The sequence below is a fragment of the Oncorhynchus tshawytscha genome, linkage group LG16, assembly GCF_018296145.1.
Source record: "Oncorhynchus tshawytscha isolate Ot180627B linkage group LG16, Otsh_v2.0, whole genome shotgun sequence".
NCBI classification, from domain to species: Eukaryota; Metazoa; Chordata; class Actinopteri; order Salmoniformes; family Salmonidae; genus Oncorhynchus; species Oncorhynchus tshawytscha.
The window spans coordinates 5,160,935-5,186,909 of record NC_056444.1 but is presented as its reverse complement, the minus strand read 5'-3'; the positions used below and the strand labels follow the sequence as shown (position 1 = coordinate 5,186,909).

The following is a 25,975-nucleotide window of genomic DNA, read 5'->3' as shown; positions in this document are numbered from 1 at the left end:
TTAAAATATGGAATGGAAGCAAAAGGGACTTATTTCGCGGAATGACTCGAGGGCTGTTGGAGCAAAGTGAAAAATAGAGGAATGTGTTTCCAAGGTTCCTCAAATTTAGGGCCGGACGGAATCACGGAATCACGGAATCACGGAATCTAGACATTAAAACTTAATTAAACAATATTCAACAATGTATTGAACTTAGTAGGAAATCAACTAAATGTTTTGAAATGAGTAGGAAATTCATTCATTTGCCCAAGTTAATAATCAGATATGAAGAAAATGCATAAATGATTCGTATTTTCCTGCAACTTTCTGGAACAGCACAGGAATGCCACTGTCTGTGTGTCCACACTTTCTGTAGTGATGAAGGTAATGATAATTATCTTCTGGGAGAGATTGAATGCCTTTCCCCAAAACCTTCTCAATTCAATTGTTAAATACAAGTAGCCTATGCCTACTTGGCTGAATGAGATCACCATTATTTACATCCATCCAGTGGCTATTTGTTTTTGCAAACTCATGAGCACTACAGAAACATTGCTAACCAAACATTGGTATCTTGCTGGTGCGAATTAAAGGAATTAAAGGATAACAAATATATACATTTCTTAGATTTTTCCCCAGACCTCAAAAGTGGTCTCATGATGTGTTTTAAGATTTTTTTGTGGACATAGAACGTCCATTTTATATTTGTTTTTACTGATTTTAAAGTGTGATTTATAATATCAAAAACTGGAAAACCAGACATGTGGAAAAACAAAATGTAGAAAATGGAATTTGTGAACAAAATAAATTAACGGAATCATGCAAAAAATAAAACTACTTTTATAGGGGCCAACAAATGGACATTATTATATTGCAGACCTGTACTCACCTCTGCTGGTGAAATGACTGAACTGCGTACTCTCCATGAAGTACAGCAGGCTACTGCACTAACCATTGGCTCTTTATAGTCTAGGGTGCACAGGCTTTTGTTCCAGCACAACACTACATCTAGGGCTGTGACAATTATGGAATGTGTGGTAACCATTAATTGTCATGCAAATAGCCAACTGTTATTGTCATGATTATCATTATTAGCGAGCCAATTACACTGACTGCTCTGAGTGGTGCAGTGGTCTAAGGAACTGCATCTCAGGGCCGGAGGCGTCACTACAGTCCCTGATTCGAATTCAGACTGTGTCACATCCGGCCGTGATTGGGAGACCCATAGGGTGGCACTCAATTGGCTCAGCGTTGTCCGGGTTTGGCCGGGGTAGGCCGTCATTGTAAACAAGAATTTGTTCTTGGTTAAATAAAAGTTTAAATAAAAAATAAATTAATAATTAATAAATTAATAAAAAAATTGTTGTTGAAAAAATGCTTTGAACTTGTAATTCATCTTTTGAACTACGACAAAAGACCGCTTGGACCGCTTGGACCGCTTGGACCGCTTGGACCGCTTTGACCGCTTGGACCGCTTGGACCGCTTGGACCGCTTGGAAATGAAGTACCTCCTCCCAACCGGGCCCTAAAATAATGACTGGCTTTACCTACTTCATGTATACATTTTAAACTGCTATTGGGTAAACTGTATCTTCTTGAATATAAAGTCTCCTAAAATGAATGTATTAAGACAATTAGCTATAACGATTGTTTTTAAATAGCCTTTTTTTTTTGTCCGGAATTGTCGCTTACACGAATATACGATAATTGTGCCAGTCATAACTACGACACAACAAAACACTGTTCAACAGGACATTTTGGAACGTTAACCTAGAAATATGTTATGTAGAACAAACATGCCGCTCCAAATCATGTCTGCACTATTCTTGAACGTGACCCCTTATCGATTCAATCAATTCATCCACGATTTGATGATCACTTCCTATCTGGAAAGGCTGTTACATCCATACATTTGCAGTTGGCTTCTACCCTTCATTTAAGTTAAATGACTGTTTAACTCTCGGAAGAAAGAGTATGTTGTCAGAGGCAGAGGACAGTGGTGAGGCCTTCAGAAAGAGTATGTTGTCAGAGGCAGAGGACAGTGGTGAGGCCTTCAGAAAGAGTATGTTGTCAGAGGCAGAGGACAGCGGCCTTCAGAAAGAGTATGTTGTCAGAGGCAGAGGACAGCGGCCTTCAGAAAGAGTATGTTGTCAGAGGCAGAGGACAGTGGTGAGGCTTTCAGAAAGAGTATGTTGTCAGAGGCAGAGGACAGTGGTGAGGCCTTCAGAAAGAGTATGTTGTCAGAGGCAGAGGACAGTGGTGAGGCCTTCAGAAAGAGTATGTTGTCAGAGGCAGAGGACAGCGGCCTTCAGAAAGAGTATGTTGTCAGAGGCAGAGGACAGCGGCCTTCAGAAAGAGTATGTTGTCAGAGGCAGAGGACAGTGGTGAGGCCTTCAGAAAGAGTATGTTGTCAGAGGCAGAGGACAGTGGTGAGGCTTTCAGAAAGAGTATGTTGTCAGAGGCAGAGGACAGTGGTGAGGCCTTCAGAAAGAGTATGTTGTCAGAGGCAGAGGACAGTGGTGAGGCCTTCAGAAAGAGTATGTTGTCAGAGGCAGAGGACAGCGGCCTTCAGAAAGAGTATGTTGTCAGAGGCAGAGGACAGCGGCCTTCAGAAAGAGTATGTTGTCAGAGGCAGAGGACAGTGGTGAGGAAGTGGCCTTCAGAAAGAGTATGTTGTCAGAGGCAGAGGACAGCGGCCTTCAGAAGGAGTATGTTGTCAGAGGCAGAGGACAGCGGCCTTCAGAAAGAGTATGTTGTCAGAGGCAGAAGACAGCAGCCATCAGAAAGAGTATGTTGTCAGAGGCAGAGGACAGTGGCCTTCAGAAAGAGTATGTTGTCAGAGGCGAAGGACAGCGGCCTTCAGAAAGAGTATGTTGTCAGAGGCAGAGGACAGCAGCCTTCAGAAAGAGTATGTTGTCAGAGGCAGAGGACAGCAGCCTTCAGAAAGAGTATGTTGTCAGAGGCAGAGGACAGCGGCCTTCAGAAAGAGTATGTTGTCAGAGGCAGAGGACAGCGGACTTCAGAAAGAGTATGTTGTCAGAGGCAGAGGACAGCGGCCTTCATAAAGAGTATGTTGTCAGAGGCAGAAGACAGCAGCCATCAGAAAGAGTATGTTGTCAGAGGCAGAGGACAGTGGCCTTCAGAAAGAGTATGTTGTCAGAGGCGAAGGACAGCGGCCTTCAGAAAGAGTATGTTGTCAGAGGCAGAGGACAGCAGCCTTCAGAAAGAGTATGTTGTCAGAGGCAGAGGACAGCAGCCTTCAGAAAGAGTATGCTGTCAGAGGCAGAGGACAGCGGCCTTCAGAAAGAGTATGTTGTCAGAGGCAGAGGACAGCGGACTTCAGAAAGAGTATGTTGTCAGAGGCAGAGGACAGCGGCCTTCAGAAAGAGTATGTTGTCAGAGGCAGAGGACAGCGGCCTTCAGAAAGAGTATGTTGTCAGAGGCAGAGGACAGTGGTGAGGCCTTCAGAAAGAGTATGTTGTCAGAGGCAGAGGACAGCGGCCTTCAGAAGGAGTATGTTGTCAGAGGCAGAGAACAGCGGCCTTCAGAAAGAGTATGTTGTCAGAGGCAGAAGACAGCAGCCATCAGAAAGAGTATGTTGTCAGAGGCAGAGGACAGTGGCCTTCAGAAAGAGTATGTTGTCAGAGGCGAAGGACAGCGGCCTTCAGAAAGAGTATGTTGTCAGAGGCAGAGGACAGCAGCCTTCAGAAAGAGTATGTTGTCAGAGGCAGAGGACAGCAGCCTTCAGAAAGAGTATGTTGTCAGAGGCAGAGGACAGCGGCCTTCAGAAAGAGTATGTTGTCAGAGGCAGAGGACAGCGGACTTCAGAAAGAGTATGTTGTCAGAGGCAGAGGACAGCGGCCTTCAGAAAGAGTATGTTGTCAGAGGCAGAGGACAGCGGCCTTCAGAAAGAGTATGTTGTCAGAGGCGGAGGATAGCGGCCTTCAGAAAGAGTATGTTGTCAGAGGCGGAGGACAGCGGCCTTCAGAAAGAGTATGTTGTCAGAGGCAGAGGACAGCGGCCTTCAGAAAGAGTATGTTGTCAGAGGCAGAGGACAGCGGCCTTCAGAAAGAGTATGTTGTCAGAGGCAGAGGACAGCGGCCTTCAGAAAGAGTATGTTGTCAGAGGCAGAGGACAGTGGTGAGGCCTTCAGAAAGAGTATGTTGTCAGAGGCAGAGGACAGCGGCCTTCAGAAAGAGTATGTTGTCAGAGGCGGAGAACAGCGGCCTTCAGAAAGAGTATGTTGTCAGAGGCAGAAGACAGCAGCCATCAGAAAGAGTATGTTGTCAGAGGCAGAGGACAGCGGCCTTCAGAAAGAGTATGTTGTCAGATGCGAAGGACAGCGGCCTTCAGAAAGAGTATGTTGTCAGAGGCAGAGGACAGCGGCCTTCAGAAAGAGTATGTTGTCAGAGGCAGAGGACAGCGGCCTTCAGAAAGAGTATGTTGTCAGAGGCAGAGGACAGTGGTGAGGCCTTCAGAAAGAGTATGTTGTCAGAGGCAGAGGACAGCGGCCTTCAGAAAGAGTATGTTGTCAGAGGCAGAGGACAGTGGTGAGGCCTTCAGAAAGAGTATGTTGTCAGAGGCAGAGGACAGCGGCCTTCAGAAAGAGTATGTTGTCAGAGGCAGAGGACAGTGGTGAGGCCTTCAGAAAGAGTATGTTGTCAGAGGCAGAGGACAGTGGTGAGGCCTTCAGAAAGAGTATGTTGTCAGAGGCAGAGGACAGTGGTGAGGCTTTCAGAAAGAGTATGTTGGCAGAGGACAGTGGTGAGGCCTTCAGAAAGAGTATGTTGTCAGAGGCAGAGGACAGTGGTGAGGCTTTCAGAAAGAGTATGTTGTCAGAGGCAGAGGACAGTGGTGAGGCCTTCAGAAAGAGTATGTTGTCAGAGGCAGAGGACAGTGGTGAGGCCTTCAGAAAGAGTATGTTGTCAGAGGCAGAGGACAGTGGTGAGGCCTTCAGAAAGAGTATGTTGTCAGAGGCAGAGGACAGCGGCCACTACAATGGTAGTGACCTTGTGATTGGGCCTAATTTGAGAAGCCTAACGGGAAGGCTATGTCACGTGAAAACCAGCTGTTATTGGCAGAGAGGAGAGAAAATCCTATTTCTTATTGGTCAATCAACTAATATCGCCAAAAACACAAACAAGCTGAAAGTGCAGAAAGTGCAGGCGGTCATTTCAAACAGCTCGTACACTAAAAGACCATTATCATCATCAATTATAACTTCCTTTTTTTTTTACAATCTCATATAAAACGCAGGAAAATAACGTTGTTTCATGCACTACCCCTTTAAATGGAATAGTAACTGAAATCTGGACACTGACGGTCAGTTTATAACCTCTCATAAAGGTTTATAACCTCTCATAAAGGTTTATAACCTCTCATCTAGTCTAATATAATATTAACTCTAGGTTTATAACCTCTCATACAGTCTAATATAATAATACAGCTAGGTTTACAACCTCTCATATAGTCTAATATATTAATACATCTAGGTTTATAACCTCTCACATAGTCTAATATAATATTAACTCTAGGTTTATAACCTCTCACATAGTCTAATATAATATTAACTCTAGGTTTATAACCTCTCACATAGTCTAATATAATATTAACTCTAGGTCTATAATCTCTCATATAGTCTATAACCTCTCACATAGTCTAATATAATATTAACTCTAGGTCTATAACCTCTCACATAGTCTGATATAATATTAACTATAGGTCTATAACCTCTCATATAGTCTAATATAATATTAACTCTAGGTTTATAACCTCTCACATAGTCTAATATAATATTAACTCTAGGTTTATAACCTCTCACATAGTCTAATATAATATTAACTCTAGGTCTATAACCTCTCACATAGTCTAATATAATATTAACTCTAGGTTTATAACCTCTCACATAGTCTAATATAATATTAACTCTAGGTTTATAACCTCTCACATAGTCTAATATAATATTAACTCTAGGTCTATAACCTCTCATATAGGTCTATAACCTCTCACATAGTCTAATATAATATTAACTCTAGGTTGATAACCTCTCACATAGTCTAATATAATATTAACTCTAGGTCTATAACCTCTCATATAGGTCTATAACCTCTCATATAGTCTAATATAATATTAACTCTACGTTTATAACCTCTCACATAGTCTAATATAATATTAACTCTAGGTCTATAACCTCTCATATAGGTCTATAACCTCTCATATAGTCTAATATAATATTAACTCTAGGTCTATAACCTCTCACATAGTCTAATATAATATTAACTCTAGGTCTATAACCTCTCATATAGGTCTATAACCTCTCACATAGTCTAATATAATATTAACTCTAGGTCTATAACCTCTCACATAGTCTAATATAATATTAACTCTAGGTTCATAACCTCTCACATAGTCTAATATAATATTAACTCTAGGTCTATAACCTCTCACATAGTCTAATATAATATTAACTCTAGGTCTATAACCTCTCACATAGTCTAATATAATATTAACTCTAGGTCTATAACCTCTCATATCAGTCTATAACTATAGGTCTATAACCTCTCATATAGTCTAATATAATATTGACTCTAGGTCTATAACCTCTCACATAGTCTAATATAATATTAACTATAGGTTTATAACCTCTCACATAGTCTAATATAATATTAACTCTAGGTTTATAACCTCTCATATAGTCTAATATAATAATACATCTAGGTCTATAATGTAACGGCGTTCGTCTGTCGAAGGAGAGTCGGACCAAAATGCAGCGTGGTGGTTACTCATGTTCTTTAATGAAAAAATAGCGATACAAGAAATAACTAAATAAATACAAAAACAACAAACGAAACGTGAAAACCTAATTACAGCCTATCTGGTGAACACTACACAGAGACAGGAACAATCACCCACAAAATACACAGTAAAACCCAGGCTACCTAAATATGGTTCCCAATCAGAGACAACGAGAATCACCTGACTCTGATTGAGAACCGCCTCAGGCAGCCAAGCCTATGCTAGACACACCCCTAATCAGCCACAATCCCAATGCCTACAAAACCCCCAATACGACAACACAATAAACCCATGTCACACCCTGGCCTGAACAAATAATTAAAGAAAACACAAAATACTAAGACCAAGGCGTGACATATAACCTGTCACATAGTCTAATATAATATTAACTCTAGGTCTATAACCTGTCACATAGTCTAATATAATATTAACTCTAGGTCTATAACCTCTCACATAGTCTAATATAATATTAACTCTAGGTCGTGGGTTGTGCCGTGGCGGAGATCTTTGTGGGCTATACTCAGCCTTGTCTCAGGATGGTAAGTTGGTGGTTGAAGATATCCCTCTAGTGGTGTGGGGGCTGTGCTTTGGCAAAGTGGGTGGGGTTATATCCTTCCTGTTTGGCCCTGTCCGGGGTGACCTCGGATGGGGCCACAGTGTCTCCTGACCCCTCCTGTCTCAGCCTCCAGTATTTATGCTGCAGTAGTTTATGTGTTGGGGGCTGGGGTCAGTTTGTTATATCTGGAGTACTTCTCCTGTCCTATTCGGTGTCCTGTGTGAATCTAAGTGTGCGTTCTCTAATTCTCTCCTTCTCTCTTTCTTTCTCTCTCTCGGAGGACCTGAGCCCTAGGACCTGAGCTCCAGGACTACCTGACATGATGACTCCTTGCTGTCCCCAGTCCACCTGGCCATGCTGCTGTTCCAGTTTCAACTGACCTGAGCCCTAGGACCATGCCCCAGGACTACCTGACATGATGACTCCTTGCTGTCCCCAGTCCACCTGGCCATGCTGCTGCTCCAGTTTCAACTTCCACCTGACTGTGCTGCTGCTCCAGTTTCAACTGTTCTGCCTTATTATTATTCGACCATGCTGGTCATTTATGAACATTTGAACATCTTGGCCATGTTCTGTTATAATCTCCACCCGGCACAGCCAGAAGAGGACTGGCCATCCCACATAGCCTGGTTCCTCTCTAGGTTTCTTCCTAGGTTTTGGCCTTTCTAGGGAGTTTTTCCTAGCCACCGTGCTTCTACACCTGCATTGCTTGCTGTTTGGGGTTTTAGGCTGGGTTTCTGTACAGCACTTTGAGATATCAGCTGATGTACGAAGGGCTATATAAATAAATTTGATTTGATTTGATTTGATTTAGGTCTATAACCTCTCATATAGGTCTATAACCTCTCACATAGTCTAATATAATATGAACTCTAGGTTCATAACCTCTCACATAGTCTAATATAATATTAACTCTAGGTCTATAACCTCTCACATAGTCTAATATAATATTAACTCTAGGTCTATAACCTCTCACATAGTCTAATATAATATTAACTCTAGGTCTATAACCTCTCACATAGCCTAATATAATATGAACTCCTGCATAATAAGTATTTATTGTAGTAAAATGAAACACCAAATGTTCATTTGGTTAATTGGTTAATTTCTTTCAGCATGTTGGGAGAATGTGAATGCATGGTTACGGTACCATGGAAACGTGCTGTCTTTGTCTGCAACATAAACGATTATTTCAGCCACATAAAATACGTGTACAATGTTGTAATGTCATGTCCAAGAACTAAAGTTCAATGGGCTGTGTCTATTGGAAAATCTCAATTGAATACTCCTTGCATCATCTCTCCTCATCTCCTTCTCAAAACTAATTGCAGGAGAAGGTCAGATGGGATGGACCTCTGGCTTTCTCATCCAATGTCTGTACTCACCAGACCCTTGGGGTGAAGTTCAGTGAGTGTCCACCGGGGGACCCGTGGCTGTCCTCAGACTCAGAACAGGTGCAGCAGCAAGCCAACCAACAAACTAGTGTGCGTGAATTCAAATTACTGGTAGCTACTCGACAAGGTAAAGACAAATGAGAGAAACGGTAAACAATCTTTTGAATTCATCCTTCTACCAAGAGGGATTTATATCGGGTTTCCTTACTTTGGAGGTGGGATCGTTCCTGAGGTGTTACGTTCACACAGCTAGCTAGCCAGATAATGTTGAATGACTAGCCGTCGCCTATGCTTTCCATCGAACCTAGCAGAGTCAGCTAAGTAGCTAGTTGGCTAGCTAGCTAATTACACTGACTGTAGCTAACGTGGACAAAACACGTAGCTAGCTAGTGAAACTGAACATTGTTCTGGCCAAGTCAATATTTCATACAGACAGACAATAGGCCAAATTACTATAAACTTAGAGTGCACCGATGCAAGTTTTTACAGTGACAATGTTACTGTATGTGAAAACATGATGGCCGTTCTCGAGATTTCACATGAGAGACTCCCTCGAAACATTTCGTTCCGCCTCCTAGCCCAACTCTTCGAAACTGATTGGTCCGTTAGGGCTTTAGGGGTAGGTTGTGAGAGTCAAATCAAAGTTGGTTTGATTTGAAAATATACAAAAAGTACCAGAGAATATCTTTAAAGATTTATATCAGAGGATTTACTGCTTCCTTTTATAAATGTATCTATAAATACAATAAACATTATTTTCATGCCACTGGGTCACTACTACAGTATTTACAAATCTTTGCCCTGGCTCTGTATAGGCCAGGAATATGCAGGCGTTTCTTTATACGTGTACATGAAGGTGATTGGTCTATATATACGTGTACATGAAGGTGATTGGTCTATATATACGTGTACATGAAGGTGATTGGTCTGTTTATACGTGTACATGAAGGTGATTGGTCTGTTTATACGTGTACATGAAGGTGATTGGTCTGTTTATACGTGTACATGAAGGTGATTGGTCTGTTTATACGTGTACATGAAGGTGATTGGTCTATATATGTGTACATGAAGGTGATTGGTCTATATATGTGTACATGAAGGTGATTCGTGTATATACGTGTACATGAAGGTGATTGGTCTCTTTAGACGTGCAGACAGACCAGGGCCCGTTTTCACGAAGCATCTCAGAGTAGGAGTACTGATTCAGGATCAGTTTGGCCTTTTATATTAGAACCAATGATTTACAGGGGGAGCTGTTCCTAGTCCTACTCTGAAGAGCTTGGTAAATAAAGATCCCAATACCTCGGCACAGCAGCCTTTCACCACAGGACCCGAGAGGCACAGTATTACAGTCAATGTTTATGAACTGAATAGTTGTATGTGAATTGCCATGTATCAATGACACTTAACAAAAGGGGTGAATTGTTCAAGAAAACATGTACGGTGAACATGGCTTTGGTGACGGAAGGTACATCATGTATTTATTCGTCATCTCCCTAGCAGGCCACTGCATGATGGGACATGGGATGGGACATGGGCTGGGACATGGGCTTGGACATGGGCTGGGACATGGGCTGGGACATGGGCTGGGACATGGGCTGGGACATGGGCTTGGACATGGGCTTGGACATGGGCGTGGACATGGGCTGGGACATGGGCTTGGACATGGGCTTGGACATGGGCTGGGACATGGGCTGGGACGTGGGCTTGGACGTGGGCTGGGACGTGGGCGTGGATGTGGGCGTGGATGTGGGCGTGGACGTGGGCGTGGACATGGGCGTGGACGTGGGTGTGGACGTGGGGGTGGATGTGGGCGTGGACATGGGCGTGGACGTGGGTGTGGATGTGGGCGTGGACTAGGGCGTGGACATGGGCGTGGACATGGGCGTGGACATGGGCTGGGACATGGGCTGAGACGTGGGCGTGGATGTGGGCGTGGATGTGGGCGTGGATGTGGGCGTGGACGTGGGCGTGGGCGTGGATGTGGGCGTGGATGGTGACACACATCTCCTTCAATTTTCCTGATTGAATACTGGGAGTCTTCAGTGGTTCTGGAAGCAAAAGTACCTGAACTGGGAGTACAGCAACGGTCTCTCACTGTCTCACAGCCATTCTGTCAACATGTACCAGAAGGAAGGGCCTGAACTGGGAGTACAGCAACGGTCTCTCACTGTCTCACAGCCATTCTGTCAACATGTACCAGAAGGAAGGGCCTGAACTGGGAGTACAGCAACGGTCTCTCACTGTCTCACAGCCATTCAGTCAACATTATTGACTTACTTTGTCCCATTCTTTAATCTTGTCTGGGATATATATGTTTTAATGTAGACATCTGTATGATATTACATTAGTATAAATATATTTACTCTGGACATGAGACATTTTAAAATTTTAGCCCTTTTAAATCTCTATGTTTACGTTTGTCTGGATGTTTAAGTTTTTTTATACAAAAATGTTATTACATTTGGTAATCCACAAAACGTGGCCATTGAAAGTCAATGGATACAGAGAGGATAGCTGACAACAGCACCCTAACAGATTCACCTGGGGACAGAGAGGATAGCTGACAACAGCACCCTAACAGATTCACCTGGGGACAGAGAGGATAGCTGACAACAGCACTCTAGCAGATTCACCTGGGGACAGAGAGGATAGCTGACAACAGCACTCTAACAGATTCACCTGGGGACAGAGAGGATAGCTGACAACAGCACCCTAACAGATTCACCTGGGGACAGAGAGGATAGCTGACAACAGCACCCTAACAGATTCACCTGGGGACAGAGAGGATAGCTGACAACAGCACCCTAACAGATTCACCTGGGGACAGAGAGGATAGCTGACAACAGCACTCTAACAGATTCACCTGGGGACAGAGAGGATAGCTGACAACAGCACTCTAGCAGATTCACCTGGGGACAGAGAGGATAGCTGACAACAGCACTCTAACAGATTCACCTGGGGACAGAGAGGATAGCTGACAACAGCACCCTAACAGATTCACCTGGGGACAGAGAGGATAGCTGACAACAGCACCCAAACAGATTCACCTGGGGACAGAGAGGATAGCTGACAACAGCACTCTAGCAGATTCACCTGGGGACAGAGAGGATAGCTGACAACAGCACTCTAGCAGATTCACCTGGGGACAGAGAGGATAGCTGACAACAGCACTCTAGCAGATTCTCCTGGGGACAGAGAGGATAGCTGACAACAGCACTCTAGCCCAGCAGATTCACCTGGGGACAGAGAGGATAGCTGACAACAGCACTCTAACAGATTCACCTGGGGACAGAGAGGATAGCTGACAGCAGCACTTTAGCAGATTCACCTGGGGACAGAGAGGATAGCTGACAACAGCACTCTAACAGATTCACCTGGGGACAGAGAGGATAGCTGACAACAGCACTCTAGCAGATTCACCTGGGGACAGAGAGGATAGCTGACAACAGCACTCTAACAGATTCACCTGGGGACAGAGAGGTTAGCTGACAACAGCACTCTAACAGATTCACCTGGGGACAGAGAGGATAGCTGACAACAGCACTCTAGCAGATTCACCTGGGGACAGAGAGGATAGCTGACAACAGCACTCTAGCCCAGCAGATTCACCTGGGGACAGAGAGGATAGCTGACAACAGCACTCTAGCAGATTCACCTGGGGACAGAGAGGATAGCTGACAACAGCACTCTAGCAGATTCACCTGGGGACAGAGAGGATAGCTGACAACAGCACTCTAGCAGATTCACCTGGGGACAGAGAGTATAGCTGACAACAGCACTCTAGCAGATTCACCTGGGGACAGAGAGGATAGCTGACAACAGCACTCTAGCCCAGCAGATTCACCTGGGGACAGAGAGGATGGACACATGTTAGTTTTGAATAACGTCTGGGAGACTTTCACAGGGAGGAGAGAGCATGAGTTTTGGAGTCAGTACAGTAAGTCCAATCCAACCAGTGGTCCATGATAACATGCTATGTGTTATCACACAGACAAGACAGCCATAGTGAAGGAAGGTTAACATAGCTCATCAACTATACTGTTATGAATGGAGCTTCTCTATGCTCTGGACAGGGAAAGGGGGGGATACCTAGTCAGTTGTTCAACTGAATGCATTCAACTGAAATGTGTCTTACGCATTTAACCCCCAACCCTTCTGAATCAGAGGGCTGCCTTTCTGTAAATCGACATCTACGTCTTCGACGCCCAGGGGACAAGTGGGTTAACTGCCTTGTTCAGGGGACAAGTGGGTTAACTGCCTTGTTCAGGGGACAAGTGGGTTAACTGCCTTGTTCAGGGGACAAGTGGGTTAACTGCCTTGTTCAGGGGACAAGTGGGTTAACTGCCTTGTTCAGGGGACAAGTGGGTTAACTGCCTTGCTCAGGGGACAAGTGGGTTAACTGCCTTGTTCAGGGGACAAGTGGGTTAACTGCCTTGTTCAGGGGACAAGTGGGTTAACTGCCTTGTTCAGGGGACAAGTGGGTTAACTGCCTTGTTCAGGGGATAAGTGGGTTAACTGCCTTGCTCAGGGGACAAGTGGGTTAACTGCCTTGTTCAGGGGACAAGTGTGTTAACTGCCTTGTTCAGGGGACAAGTGGGTTAACTGCCTTGCTCAGGGGACAAGTGGGTTAACTGCCTTGCTCAGGGGCAGAACGACAGATTTTTTTTTTTACCTTGTCAGCTCGGGACTCAATCCAGCTACCTTTCGGTTACTGGCCCAATGCTCCTACCCGCCAGGCTACCTACCCGCCAGAGACTGCAGGTAGTGGGTCAGAAGGCTCTGGAGGTCCTTGGACCAGTCTGTCTCTCAAACACCTCGAGAGAGATGGATAGAGCTCATGAGTGTGCTACACTATAATAAAAAAACTAATTTCTCAAACCCTGAGCAATATATTTAATCAATTACAAATTACGTGACCCCCCCGACTGACATTTTAAAAGCATGACCCAGAGAATCAGAGTAACTACTGCGTAAATTTCGATCTCTCACTTATGGCAACAAAAACAAACATATTTTGGCAAAAAATAATATCTGAGTGGCTGGTAGATTTGTTTAATCTATATATATAATAATATCACTGTGGCTGGTGGACCAAAAAGTAAATTTCCCATTTGTCAGCATGGTGCTGACAGATCATGAATATGAGGTTGTACCCATCCTGTCATAATGGTGCTGACAGATCATGAATAGGAGGTTGTACCCATCCTGTCAGCATGGTGCTGAGAGTTCATGAATATGAGGTTGTACCCATCCTGTCAGCATGGTGCTGACAGATCATGAATATGAGGTTGTACCCATCCTGTCAGCATGGTGCTGACAGATCAAGAATATGAGGTTGTACCCATCCTGTCAGCATGGTGCTGACAGATCATGAATAGGAGTTTGTACCCATCCTGTCAGCATGGTGCTGAGAGTTCATGAATATGAGGTTGTACCCATCCTGTCAGCATGGTGCTGACAGATCATGAATATGAGGTTGTACCCATCCTGTCAGCATGGTGCTGAGAGTTCATGAATAGGAGGTTGTACCCATCCTGTCAGCATGGTGAAAATACAAATGAGGACCTGTGGATGCTTGGTGGTGATGCCTTCATGCAAATGAGGACCTGTGGATGCTTGGTGGTGATGCCTCGATGTAAATGAGGACCGGTGGATGCTTGGTGGTGATGCCTCGATGTAAATGAGGACCTGTGGATGCTTGGTGGTGATGCCTTCATGTAAATGAGGGCCTGTGGATGCTTGGTGGTGATGCCTTCATGTAAATGAGGACCTGTGGATGCTTGGTGGTGAAGCCTTCATGTAAATGAGGACCTGTGGATGCTTGGTGGTGATGCCTCGATGTAAATGAGGACCGGTGGATACTTGGTGGTGATGCCTGGATTGTAAATGAGGAACGGTGGATGCTTGGTGGTGATGCCTGGATTGTAAATGAGGACCGGTGGATGCTTGGTGGTGATGCCTCGATGTAAATGAGGACCGGTGGATGCTTGGTGATGCCTATAAACATATTTATTAGATAGCAACCACATTTCCCACCCTAATTCATTCTTAATGTCCCATAGTTACATCTAGCTTCCCTTGTTATTGTACATATCTCTGTAGATGGTTGCCGTGAGGAAGAACCAGTGTGTGAATGTGAGAGGCTGACCCATTAGCTGGCCAAGCCCAGTAGAGTACCTCATATGTCCCATGGGACCGGTTCACAGCCCTGGGAAACTCACCAACAGCTGCAACCCTCCAGGAGCCTGACAGTCTTTCTCTCTTCTCTTTTCCTCTCCTCTGTCTGCAGAAGTTCTAATTATCAGTGTGTGTGTGTGTGTGTATGTGTGTGTGTGTGTGTGTGTGTGTATGTGTGTGTGCGTGTGTGTGTATGTGTGTGTGCGTGTGTGTGCATGTGTGTGTGTATGTGTGTGTGTGTGTGTGTGTGTGTGTGTATGTGTGTGTGTGTGTGTGTGTGTGTGTGTGTGTGTGTGTGTGTGTGTGTGTGTGTGTGTGTGTGTGTGTGTGTGTGTGTGTGTGTGTGTGTGTGTGTGTGTGTGTGTGTGTGTGTGTGTGCGTGTGTGTGTCCCAACAGAGATTCCAATATGTATAATTTGGGGATTTTACCAACAGAAACTGCTGGTAGATCAAGAGATCCCCGTCATGTTTGGGTGCCGTGTTTTAACATAGCGTGAGTTTAATTCAGGCATGGAACACTGACTAAGGTTCAAAGGATTTGTTGAAGTGGTGTGTTATGTCTGGACTGGGACAGACTGTGGGATAGCCTAACTAACATACCATCTGGAGCAAGTAGTAGGGACATCTGGGGGGGATGAGAACTACTCAAGAGGGCTGAGACCTACTCAGGAGGGCTGAGACCAACTCAGGGGGGATGAGACCTACTCAGGAGGGCTGAGACCAACTCAGGGGGGATGAGACCTACTCAGGAGGGCTGAGACCAACTCAGGAGGGATGAGACCTACTCAGGAGGGCTGAGACCAACTCAGGGGGGATGAGACCTACTCAGGAGGGCTGAGACCTACTCAGGAGAGATGAGACCAACTCAGGAGGGATGAGACCAACTCAGGAGGGATGAGACCATCACATCATCATCATCACCACATTACCACATCATCATCACCACATCACCACATCATCATCACATCATCATCATCATCACCACATCACCACATCATCATCACCACATCACCACATCATCATCACCACATCACCATCACCACATCACCACATCATCATCACCACATCATCATCACCACATCACCATCACCACATCACCACATCATCATCACCACATCATCATCACATCATCATCATCACCACATCACCACATCATCATCACCACATCACCACATCATCATCACCACATCACCATCACCACATCACCACATCATCATCACCACATCATCATCACCACATCACCATCATAGACATCACCACATCACCATCATAGACATCACCACATCACCATCATAGACATCACCACATCATCACCACATCATCACCACATCACCATCATAGACATCACCATCACCACATCATCATTATAAACATCACCACATCATCACCACATCACCATCATAGACATCACCACATCATCACCACATCATCATCATGGACATCACCACATCATCATCACTTATTCTAATAAAATCTCGGGCCCACTTCAAGATAGATATGTTTATGTGTCTAGCTGGTCCTATAAGGTACAATAACCATTTGAACCATAATGGGTATGTGCCTGCTTACCACATCTTTGGCCTTTAAAGTCCACTTCTTTTGACTAGAGACATATTGTCTCTGGTTGAAAGCAGTGCAGTACAGGCTAGAGGGAACAGAGTGCCATTTGGAATGCAGGAAATGTGGATAACGCTTTGAGAGATAACTCTTTGAGAGATACCTCTGAGATAACTCTGAGAGATAACTCTATGAGAGATAACTCTATGAGAGATAACTCTGAGATATAACTCTCTGAGATATAACTCTCTGAGAGATAACTCTGAGAGATAACTCTGAGAGATAACTCTATGAGAGATTCTCTTTGAGATATAACTCTTTGAGGGATAACTCTGAGAGATAACGCTGAGATATAACTCTGAGAGATAACTCTTTGAGAGATAACTCTTTGAGAGATAACTCTGAGATATAACTCTGAGAGATAACTCTTTGAGAGATAACTCAGAGAAAACTATTTGAGAGATAACTCTTTGAGATTTAACTCTGAGAGATTTAACTTTGAGAGATAACTCTTTGAGAGATACATCTTTGAGAGATAACTCTTTGAGAGATACCTCTTTGAGAGATAAGTCTCTGAGAGATAACTCTTTGAGACAGTGCCCTCTTTCACAGCCTGTGGAACTGGGTCTCTTCTAAAAGCCTCTGGGAGGATGTAATTGATTACAGAACGGTTGAATGCACAGATGTACTGTGTCCTCATAAAAAGTACTTTATTATGTGAAACAAATATAACTCAGATTGGAAGACTTGAACTCTTTCGCACAGGCGAACTGACACTGGGAAAGTGCCAACCACACTCCCTTGCATATCTAGCTGATGGTTATCACTATTGAACACTTGGATATTGGGTATTGCAATATGTTTTGGCTGTCTGCATGGCGTTGGACATCAACAATATGTAACATGTCTTGTAAGAACCGACGCTGGAGTAGAGAAGCAGGAGAGTGAACATTCACTTTGGAACAGGACAGGAACCTCGTCAGAACAAGGGTAACACAACGACAAAGGGGAATGAATGCTGAAGCCGGGGAACAGAACTGGGGAACAGACAGATATAGGGAAGGAAATAAACACAGGTGATTTGAGTCCAGGTGAGTGCAATGAATCGCTGATGCGCGTGACGAGGGGAGCGGGTGTGCGTAATGATGGTGGCAGGAGTGCGCCGTGCAGGGCAGCCTAGCGCCCTCGAGAGCCAGGGAGGGAGAGCGGGAGCAGACGTGACATGTATGACATAGGCCGGTTCCTTATTCTCTTTTCTCCACATGAATGGAAAACAAAACACAGCACTGCATCCAGTGTAAGGCATTAGTGTACAGTGCTGTTTACAGCCTGGTTTGAAGTAACAAAACACAGACTACGGGTTTTAGGTCACGAACAGAACAGACAATGCATAACAACCATTAAAAAACAGCTGTTTCCTCCTCCTAACAAGGCTTTCTCATTAAGGAAATGTCCTCCTTATCTTGCTTCAACAGTGTCCCCTCAGCCGCTTTGAAGAAGCTGGCCATTCCAGACGCTTATCGGCAGATGTAATACAAGATGATGAACATGCTCACAAATAGTGCATTTTGTGGCGGCAGGTAGCCAAGTGGTTAGAGCGTCGGGCCAATAACTGAAATGTTGCTGGATCGAATCCCCGAGGTGACAAGGTAAAAATCTGTCGTTCGGCCCTGAACAAGGCAGTTAACCCACTGTTACCCGATAGGCCATCAATGTAAATAAGAATTTGTTGTTAACTGACTTGCCTGGTTAAATAAAAACTAGAGTAGGAATAGAGTTCAATGTGAATAGCTCTGGAGAGGAGAGAGAGGTGTTGAATGTAGAATACGTTCCAGAAATATGGAATAAAGACCCATATTCAAAAGTGGATACTATTATGACCCTAATAATTATTGCAGTGCCTGGAGAAACCTTCTAGGGAAGGTTTCTGCAGCATAATAGTATATACTAGAATACAGACTTTCCTTAACGAAAACAGTGTTTTAAGTGCATGTCAAATTGGCTTCTTACCGAAACAAATAACATCGACACTGGCATAAAGGACTCTTCGTCAAACTCACCCAAAGTGGAATTTGAGAAAGAACCTATTAAATTATTAAGTTGGGGCGGCAGGTAGTCTAGTGGTTTAGACTGTTGGACTAGTAACCAAAAGGTTGCAAGATCAAATCCCTCTGTCATTCTGCCCCTAAACAAGGTACTTAACCCACTGTTCCTAGACCAGTTAACCCACTGTTCCTAGACCAGTTAACCCACTGTTCCTAGACCAGTTAACCCACTGTTCCTAGACCAGTTAACCCACTGTTCCTAGACCAGTTAACCCACTGTTCCTAGACCAGTTAACCCACTGTTCCTAGACCAGTTAACCCACTGTTCCTAGACCAGTTAACCCACTGTTCCTAGACCAGTTAACCCACTGTTCCTAGACCAGTTAACCCACTGTTCCTAGACCAGTTAACCCACTGTTCCTAGACCAGTTAACCCACTGTTCCTAGACCAGTTAACCCACTGTTCCTAGACCAGTTAACCCACTGTTCCTAGGCCGAAATTGAAAATAAGAATGTGTTCTTAAGTTAAATAAAGATTATGAAAATAAATGTTGAAATGAAATTGTTTTAAAAAAACACACCGTTTTTTTTCACACTGGGGTCACCAATCTGACACATGGTTTAATATCTATATTGATACATTTGCAACACAGTTTGAGCAATCTACAGCTCGAACAGAACAGGAGTAACAACATAGTCTATCAGTGATAGATGTTGTCTCAACAGGAGTTACAACATAGTCTATCAGTGATAGATGTTGTCTCAACAGGAGTTACAACACAGTCTATCAGTGATAGATGTTGTCTCAACAGGAGTTACAACACAGTCTATCAGTGATAGATGTTGTCTCAACAGGAGTTACAACATAGTCTATCAGTGATAGATGTTGTCTCAACAGAACAGGAGTAACAACATAGTCTATCAGTGATAGATGTTGTCTCAACAGGAGTTACAACATAGTCTATCAGTGATAGATGTTGTCTCAACAGGAGTTACAACATAGGCTATCAGTGATAGATGTTGTCTCAACAGGAGTTACAACATAGTCTATCAGTGATAGATGTTGTCTCAACAGGAGTTACAACATAGTCTATCAGTGATAGATGTTGTCTCAACAGGAGTTACAACATAGTCTATCAGTGATAGATGTTGTCTCAACAGGAGTTACAACATAGTCTATCAGTGATAGATGTTGTCTCAACAGAAAATACTACTCAATAAAGAAAACAGTAGACAAATTTAAAATCTGGCTCCAAATATTTGGCTGCAAAATCCAACCAATCCTCCTGAATGTCAGTGAAATATGGGACCCACTGTTAAAGTCAATCATCATAGCACAAATCACCCACAGAAAAACTGACCCTTGAATTTAGCAAAAACATCCTTCAGGTACACCGAAATTCCAGTAACCAGGGCAGAACTAGCAATATGTCCTCTTCTGCTGCCCACTGAAAAGAAAGGTAAGGCAACCTATCAAACAAACGGTCATACAAACACAGAGCATTTATGGACAACAATCTCAGCCCGGAGACTGGTGACCACTTAACAAAACTGCCCCCCCAAAAAAAAAAAAAAAAAAAAAAAAAAAAAAAAAAACACAAGATTGAAATGAACACAAGTGATCTGGCTCCAAGGGCAACATTTTGACAGCTGTTTGGTGAAGGATAAGAACACAAACATCAACTATCAACTGTTGGCGGAGTGAGGTCGAAGGTCAGAGAAAGATGGAACGCTAACGAACACTTGAACGAGACTTTAGGTGAATACCAAACAAACAAAGCACAACCTTAACCAACCTACCGAATTAGTGATTGTAGCCTGGCCATTACATGGTTAGCAAGAGAGGACAGACTCAAAATGAACAACACCTTCTAATCACCTGCCCCATAAATTAATTAGAGACTTCCTTCTTCCCCAAATGTAAAATGTAAAGTTAAAAAAAGAAGTAAAACTTCCCACAAGCTAAAGGAGGAAACATTTCCTCCCTGTATTATAAGTAATAGATGATATACACTGAGTGGACAAAACATTAGGAACACCTGCTCTTTCCATGGACACAGACTGACCAGGTGAATCCAGCTAAAAGTTATGATCCCTTATTGATGTCACGTGTTAAATCCACTTCAATCAGTGTAGATGAAGGGGAGGAGATGGGTTAAACAAGGATTTTTAAGCCTTGAGACAATTGAGACATGGATTTCGTATGTGTGCCAAATGGGCAAGACTAAATATTTAATAGTTCTTTGAATGTGATATGGTAGTAGGTGCACCGGGTTTCAGTGTGTCAGGAAATGCTGGGTTTTTCACGCTCATGTATCAAGACTGATCCACCACCCAATAAGACATCCAGCCAAGTTGACACAACTGTGGGAAACACATGGAGCCAGCATCCCTGTGGAAAGCTTTCGATACCTTATAGAGTCCATGCCCCCCGACGAATTGAGTCTGTCCTGAGGGCAAAAAACTCAATATTAGGAAGGTGTTCTTAATGTTTTGTAAACTCAGTGTAGTGTGCCAGTCTATAACATCAATGCTGTTGAAGTTTTTTGTTTTTCCTCGGTCCTGTTCTCATCACTGATTGGAGGATATAAAAGAAACATGCAATTCCACCTGGCAAGTTTACGACAATAAAATGATCCATAAAAGTCCATAAAGAAATCACCGATATGGAATAACGAAATATTCTAATAGTATTAGACATAGGACAAACAAAAAATAATACTTGGAATTAGTCCCAAATGGCATCCACCCTATTCCTTATATAGTGCAGTAATTTAGTGCACTATGAAGGGAATAGGGTGCCAGCAGTCATGGTAGAAGAAGACAGTCCTAGCAGAGAGAGGTCTCTCTTGTCCTATGATGTAGCTCCACACTGTCTGGCTGCAGAAATGTCCTTGTTGTCCTCTGATCTACCAACCACAAATGGCCAAGTCTGTGGACAGATAGAGAGATAGATTTAATGAAAATACAAGACATATGAAGATGTATAGCAAAAAAAGGACGCATACACATAACATGATGCAGCCACCACCATGCTTGGAGATTTGATGAGTGGTATTCAGTGATGTGTTGTGTTTGATTTGCCCCAATACACTTACTGTTTAGGACATGAAGTTCACTTCTATTACTTTATTTTCCAGTATTACTTTAGTGCCTTATTGTAAAACAGGATGGATGCATTGAAATGTTTTTATTCTCTACAAGTTTCCTTCTTTTCACTCTGTCCTTTAGGTTAGTATTGTGGAGTAACTACATCCTCAGTGTTCTCCTGTCACAGCCGGTAAACTCTGTCCTTTAGGTTAGTATTGTGGAGTAACTACATCCTCAGTTTTCTCCTGTCACAGCCGGTAAACTCTGTCCTTTAGGTTAGTATTGTGGAGTAACTACATCCTCAGTTTTCTCCTGTCACAGCCGGTAAACTCTGTCCTTTAGGTTAGTATTGTGGAGTAACTACATCCTCAGTTTTCTCCTGTCACAGCCGGTAAACTCTGTAACTGTGTTAAAGTCACCATTGGCCTCATGGTGAAAATCCCTGAGCGGTTTCCTTCCTCTCCGGCAACTGAGTTACGAAGGACGCCTGTATCTTTATAGTGACTGGGTTGATACTCCATTCAAAGCCTATTTAATAACTTCACTCAAAGGAATTTTCAGCGGATGTTTATTTGACATTTTTTGTAACTATCTACCAATCGGTGCCCTTCTTTGCAAAGCATTGAAAAACCTCCCTGGTCTTTGTGGTTGAATCTGTGCTTGAAAATTCACAACTCAATTGAGGGACCTTACAGATAATCGAATACAGAGATGAGATCATTCAAAAGGAATATCAACACTATTATTGCACTCAGATTGAGTCCATGCAACTTATTATGTGACTTGTTAAGCAAATGTTTACTGCTGAACTTATTTAGGCTCCTTACCATAACAAAGAGGTTGAATACTTATTGACATTTTAAGCTTTTCATTTTTAATTAAATTATAAACATTTCTGAAAATATAATTCCACATTTACATTATGGGGTGTTGTGTGTGTGTGTGGGCAAGCGACACAAAATCTCATTCTAATTCATTTAAAATGCAGTCTTAAACACAACGAAATGTGGAAAAAGTCAAGGGCTGTGAATACCTTCTGAAGGCCCTGTATTCATTTACACCGTAGACTCATAAATGGTCTGACTCTCACCACACCGAATTATACAGCGATATCAAAAGGCAATGGATGCAACACCTTACATTGAACATGTTACCATGGTAACCCCATTACCATCAGACAGGAAGGTATGACCACACTGGCATGTTACCATGGTAACCCCATTACCACCAGACAGCGAGGTATGACCACACTGGCATGTTACCATGGTAACCCCATTACCACCAGACAGCGAGGTATGACCACTCTGACATGTTACCATGGTAACCCCATTACCACCAGACAGCGAGGTATGACCACTCTGACATGTTACCATGGTAACCCCATTACTACATCCAATAGAATTAGTCTGGATAAGAGCGTCTGCTAAATTACCAAAATGGTGAATGTAAAACTGTAAATGTGTGTCTTTCATACACAAAGTTTACAGGGTCAAGTTTACAGGGTCAAGTTTACAGGGTCTAGTTTACAGGGTCAAGTTTACAGGGTCAAGTTTACAGGGTCTAGTTTACAGGGTCAAGTTTACAGGGTCAAGTTTACAGGGTCAAGTTTACATGGTCAAGTTTACAGGGTCAAGTTTACATGGTCAAGTTTACAGGGTCAAGTTTACATGGTCAAGTTTACAGGGTCAAGTTTACAGGGTCAAGTTTACAGGGTCAAGTTTACAGGGTCAAGTTTACAGGGTCAAGTTTACAGGGTCAAGTTTACAGGGTCAAGTTTACAGGGTCAAGTTTACAGGGTCAAGTTTACAGGGTCAAGTTTACAGGGTCAAGTTTACAGGGTCAAGTTTACAGGGTCAAGTTTACAGGGTCAAGTTTACAGGGTCAAGTTTACAGGGTCAAGTTTACAGGGTCAAGTTTACAGGGTCAAGTTTACAGGGTCAAGTTTACAGGGTCAAGTTTACAGGGTCAAGTTTACATGGTCTAGTTTACAGGGTCAAGTTTACAGGGTCAAGTTTACATGGTCTAGTTTACAGGGTCAAGTTTACAGGGTCAAGTTTACAGGGTCAAGTTTACAGGGTCAAGTTTACAGGGTCAAGTTTACAGGGTCTAGTTTACAGGGTCAAGTTTACAGGGTCAAGTTTACAGGGTCTAGTTTACAGGGTCAAGTTTACAGGGTCAAGTTTACAGGGTCTAGTTTACAGGGTCAAGTTTACAGGGTCAAGTTTACAGGGTCTAGTTTACAGGGTCAAGTTTACAGGGTCAAGTTTACAGGGTCAAGTTTACAGGGTCAAGTTTACAGGGTCTAGTTTACAGGGTCAAGTTTACAGGGTCTAGTTTACAGGGTCAAGTTTACAGGGTCAAGTTTACAGGGTCAAGTTTACAGGGTCAAGTTTACAGGGTCAAGTTTACATGGTCAAGTTTACAGGGTCAAGTTTACAGGGTCTAGTTTACAGGGTCAAGTTTACAGGGTCAAGTTTACAGGGTCAAGTTTACAGGGTCAAGTTTACAGGGTCAAGTTTACAGGGTCAAGTTTACAGGGTCAAGTTTACAGGGTCAAGTTTACAGGGTCAAGTTTACAGGGTCAAGTTTACAGGGTCTAGTTTACAGGGTCAAGTTTACAGGGTCAAGTTTACAGGGTCAAGTTTACAGGGTCAAGTTTACATGGTCTAGTTTACATGGTCAAGTTTACAGGGTCAAGTTTACAGGGTCAAGTTTACAGGGTCAAGTTTACAGGGTCAAGTTTACAGGGTCAAGTTTACAGGGTCAAGTTTACAGGGTCAAGTTTACATGGTCAAGTTTACAGGGTCAAGTTTACATGGTCTAGTTTACATGGTCAAGTTTACAGGGTCAAGTTTACAGGGTCAAGTTTACAGGGTCAAGTTTACAGGGTCAAGTTTACAGGGTCAAGTTTACATGGTCTAGTTTACAGGGTCAAGTTTACAGGGTCAAGTTTACAGGGTCAAGTTTACAGGGTCAAGTTTACAGGGTCAAGTTTACAGGGTCAAGTTTACAGGGTCAAGTTTACATGGTCAAGTTTACAGGGTCAAGTTTACAGGGTCAAGTTTACAGGGTCAAGTTTACAGGGTCTAGTTTACAGGGTCAAGTTTACAGGGTCAAGTTTACAGGGTCTAGTTTACAGGGTCAAGTTTACAGGGTCAAGTTTACAGGGTCAAGTTTACAGGGTCTAGTTTGAATAAAATAATGCTTCCTACCAGGTTGACAGGGTGTACAAAGCTGCTCTCGTAGTGGTTGTCTTGCAGTAGCTGTCGGAGGTGTGATATATAGCTAGACGCTAGACGCAGCGTGTCCAGTTTGGACAGTTTGGTATCGGCCGGTACCCACGGCAGGCTGGTTTTCAGTCTGGAAAAGGCTTTGCTCAGCACCCTCATCCTCGCCCTCTCTCTGGCGTTTGCAGCGTTCCTTTGTATCTGCCGTCCTTTCACAACTTGTTTTCCTCCAGCAGCAGTGATGCGTGTTCGCTTGGTCTCGACTTTGTCATTACCGAACTCGTCATCTGAGTACTCGGTGGAGGCGTAGTGGTTCTGTGCAACGTTCCGCTTGGTTTTACTGCTTTCGAACGGAGCGTCTGTCCGTTTGTGACATGTCTCAATGTCCTCTCCGTCGCTTACTGAGCCGGTGGACATGTCTGTCTGTTTCACCTGTACCCTGTAGCAGGACAGAGCAGTCACTGGAGAGTTACAGGTGAGATGATTGAACTACCTCAACAATAGACTCTCTTATTTTGATGCTATGTCTGTGTGTTGGTGGTTTGGGAAATAGACGGTCCACTTCTTCTGCTCCAGGTGTGAAGGCTGCTTCTTCAACCAAAATTACAATTTAAAAAAAATATTTAGAAAGTCCCTATAGTTGATCCATCTCATACTCAGATTTCAGTGTGATATTCTTAGTTTAGGAATATTTAGTTTACCAGTAAACTTAAAATGTATCTAAAGGGTAGTTCAGAGCTAAGTGTGTAGTCTCTTACATTCTCTACAGCAAGTCAAGTCTCAGTAAAACTGAAACCTGCCCCTTCTCTCACCCGGCTAATTTAAGTGTCCTGGAATTAGCAGGGCAACTGTGTTTTCAGGAACTCCCCCCCCTCTCTCTTTCTCTCTCGCTCTCTCTCTCCAAACCAGAGTGACCTCTCGTCTAGCATTACTGTACAATGTCAATGGTTGTTTCTTCGCTACTTGTTAGTCATCGATAAACACAAATACTGGGAAATGATCTGGAAATGATTTTATTTTAATCAAAGGGTCCACTTTTTTAGATTTTTTTGCCCAAACAGCTGTTTCAAATGATCAAAGCTTGTGGGATTAGTTGATTATTTGAATGAGCTGTGTAGTGCTAGGGCGAACAAACCAAAACGTGCCCTGAGC

At 43.4% G+C, this 25,975-nt stretch overlaps 1 protein-coding gene across 1 annotated transcript; it reads right to left on the bottom strand.

Moving 5' to 3' along the window:
• Positions 1-20,705: 20,705 nt before the first annotated feature.
• LOC112239052 (musculin-like) lies at positions 20,706-25,699 on the bottom strand. The gene is made up of 2 exons (XM_024407558.1): positions 24,809-25,699; positions 20,706-21,438 (listed from the first exon to the last, which is right to left on the bottom strand). Exons 1-2 carry the CDS (start codon positions 25,238-25,240, stop codon positions 21,361-21,363), a joined length of 510 nt encoding a protein of 169 aa, XP_024263326.1. The 5' UTR covers positions 25,241-25,699; the 3' UTR covers positions 20,706-21,360.
• Between the last annotated feature and the right edge of the window lie 276 nt (positions 25,700-25,975).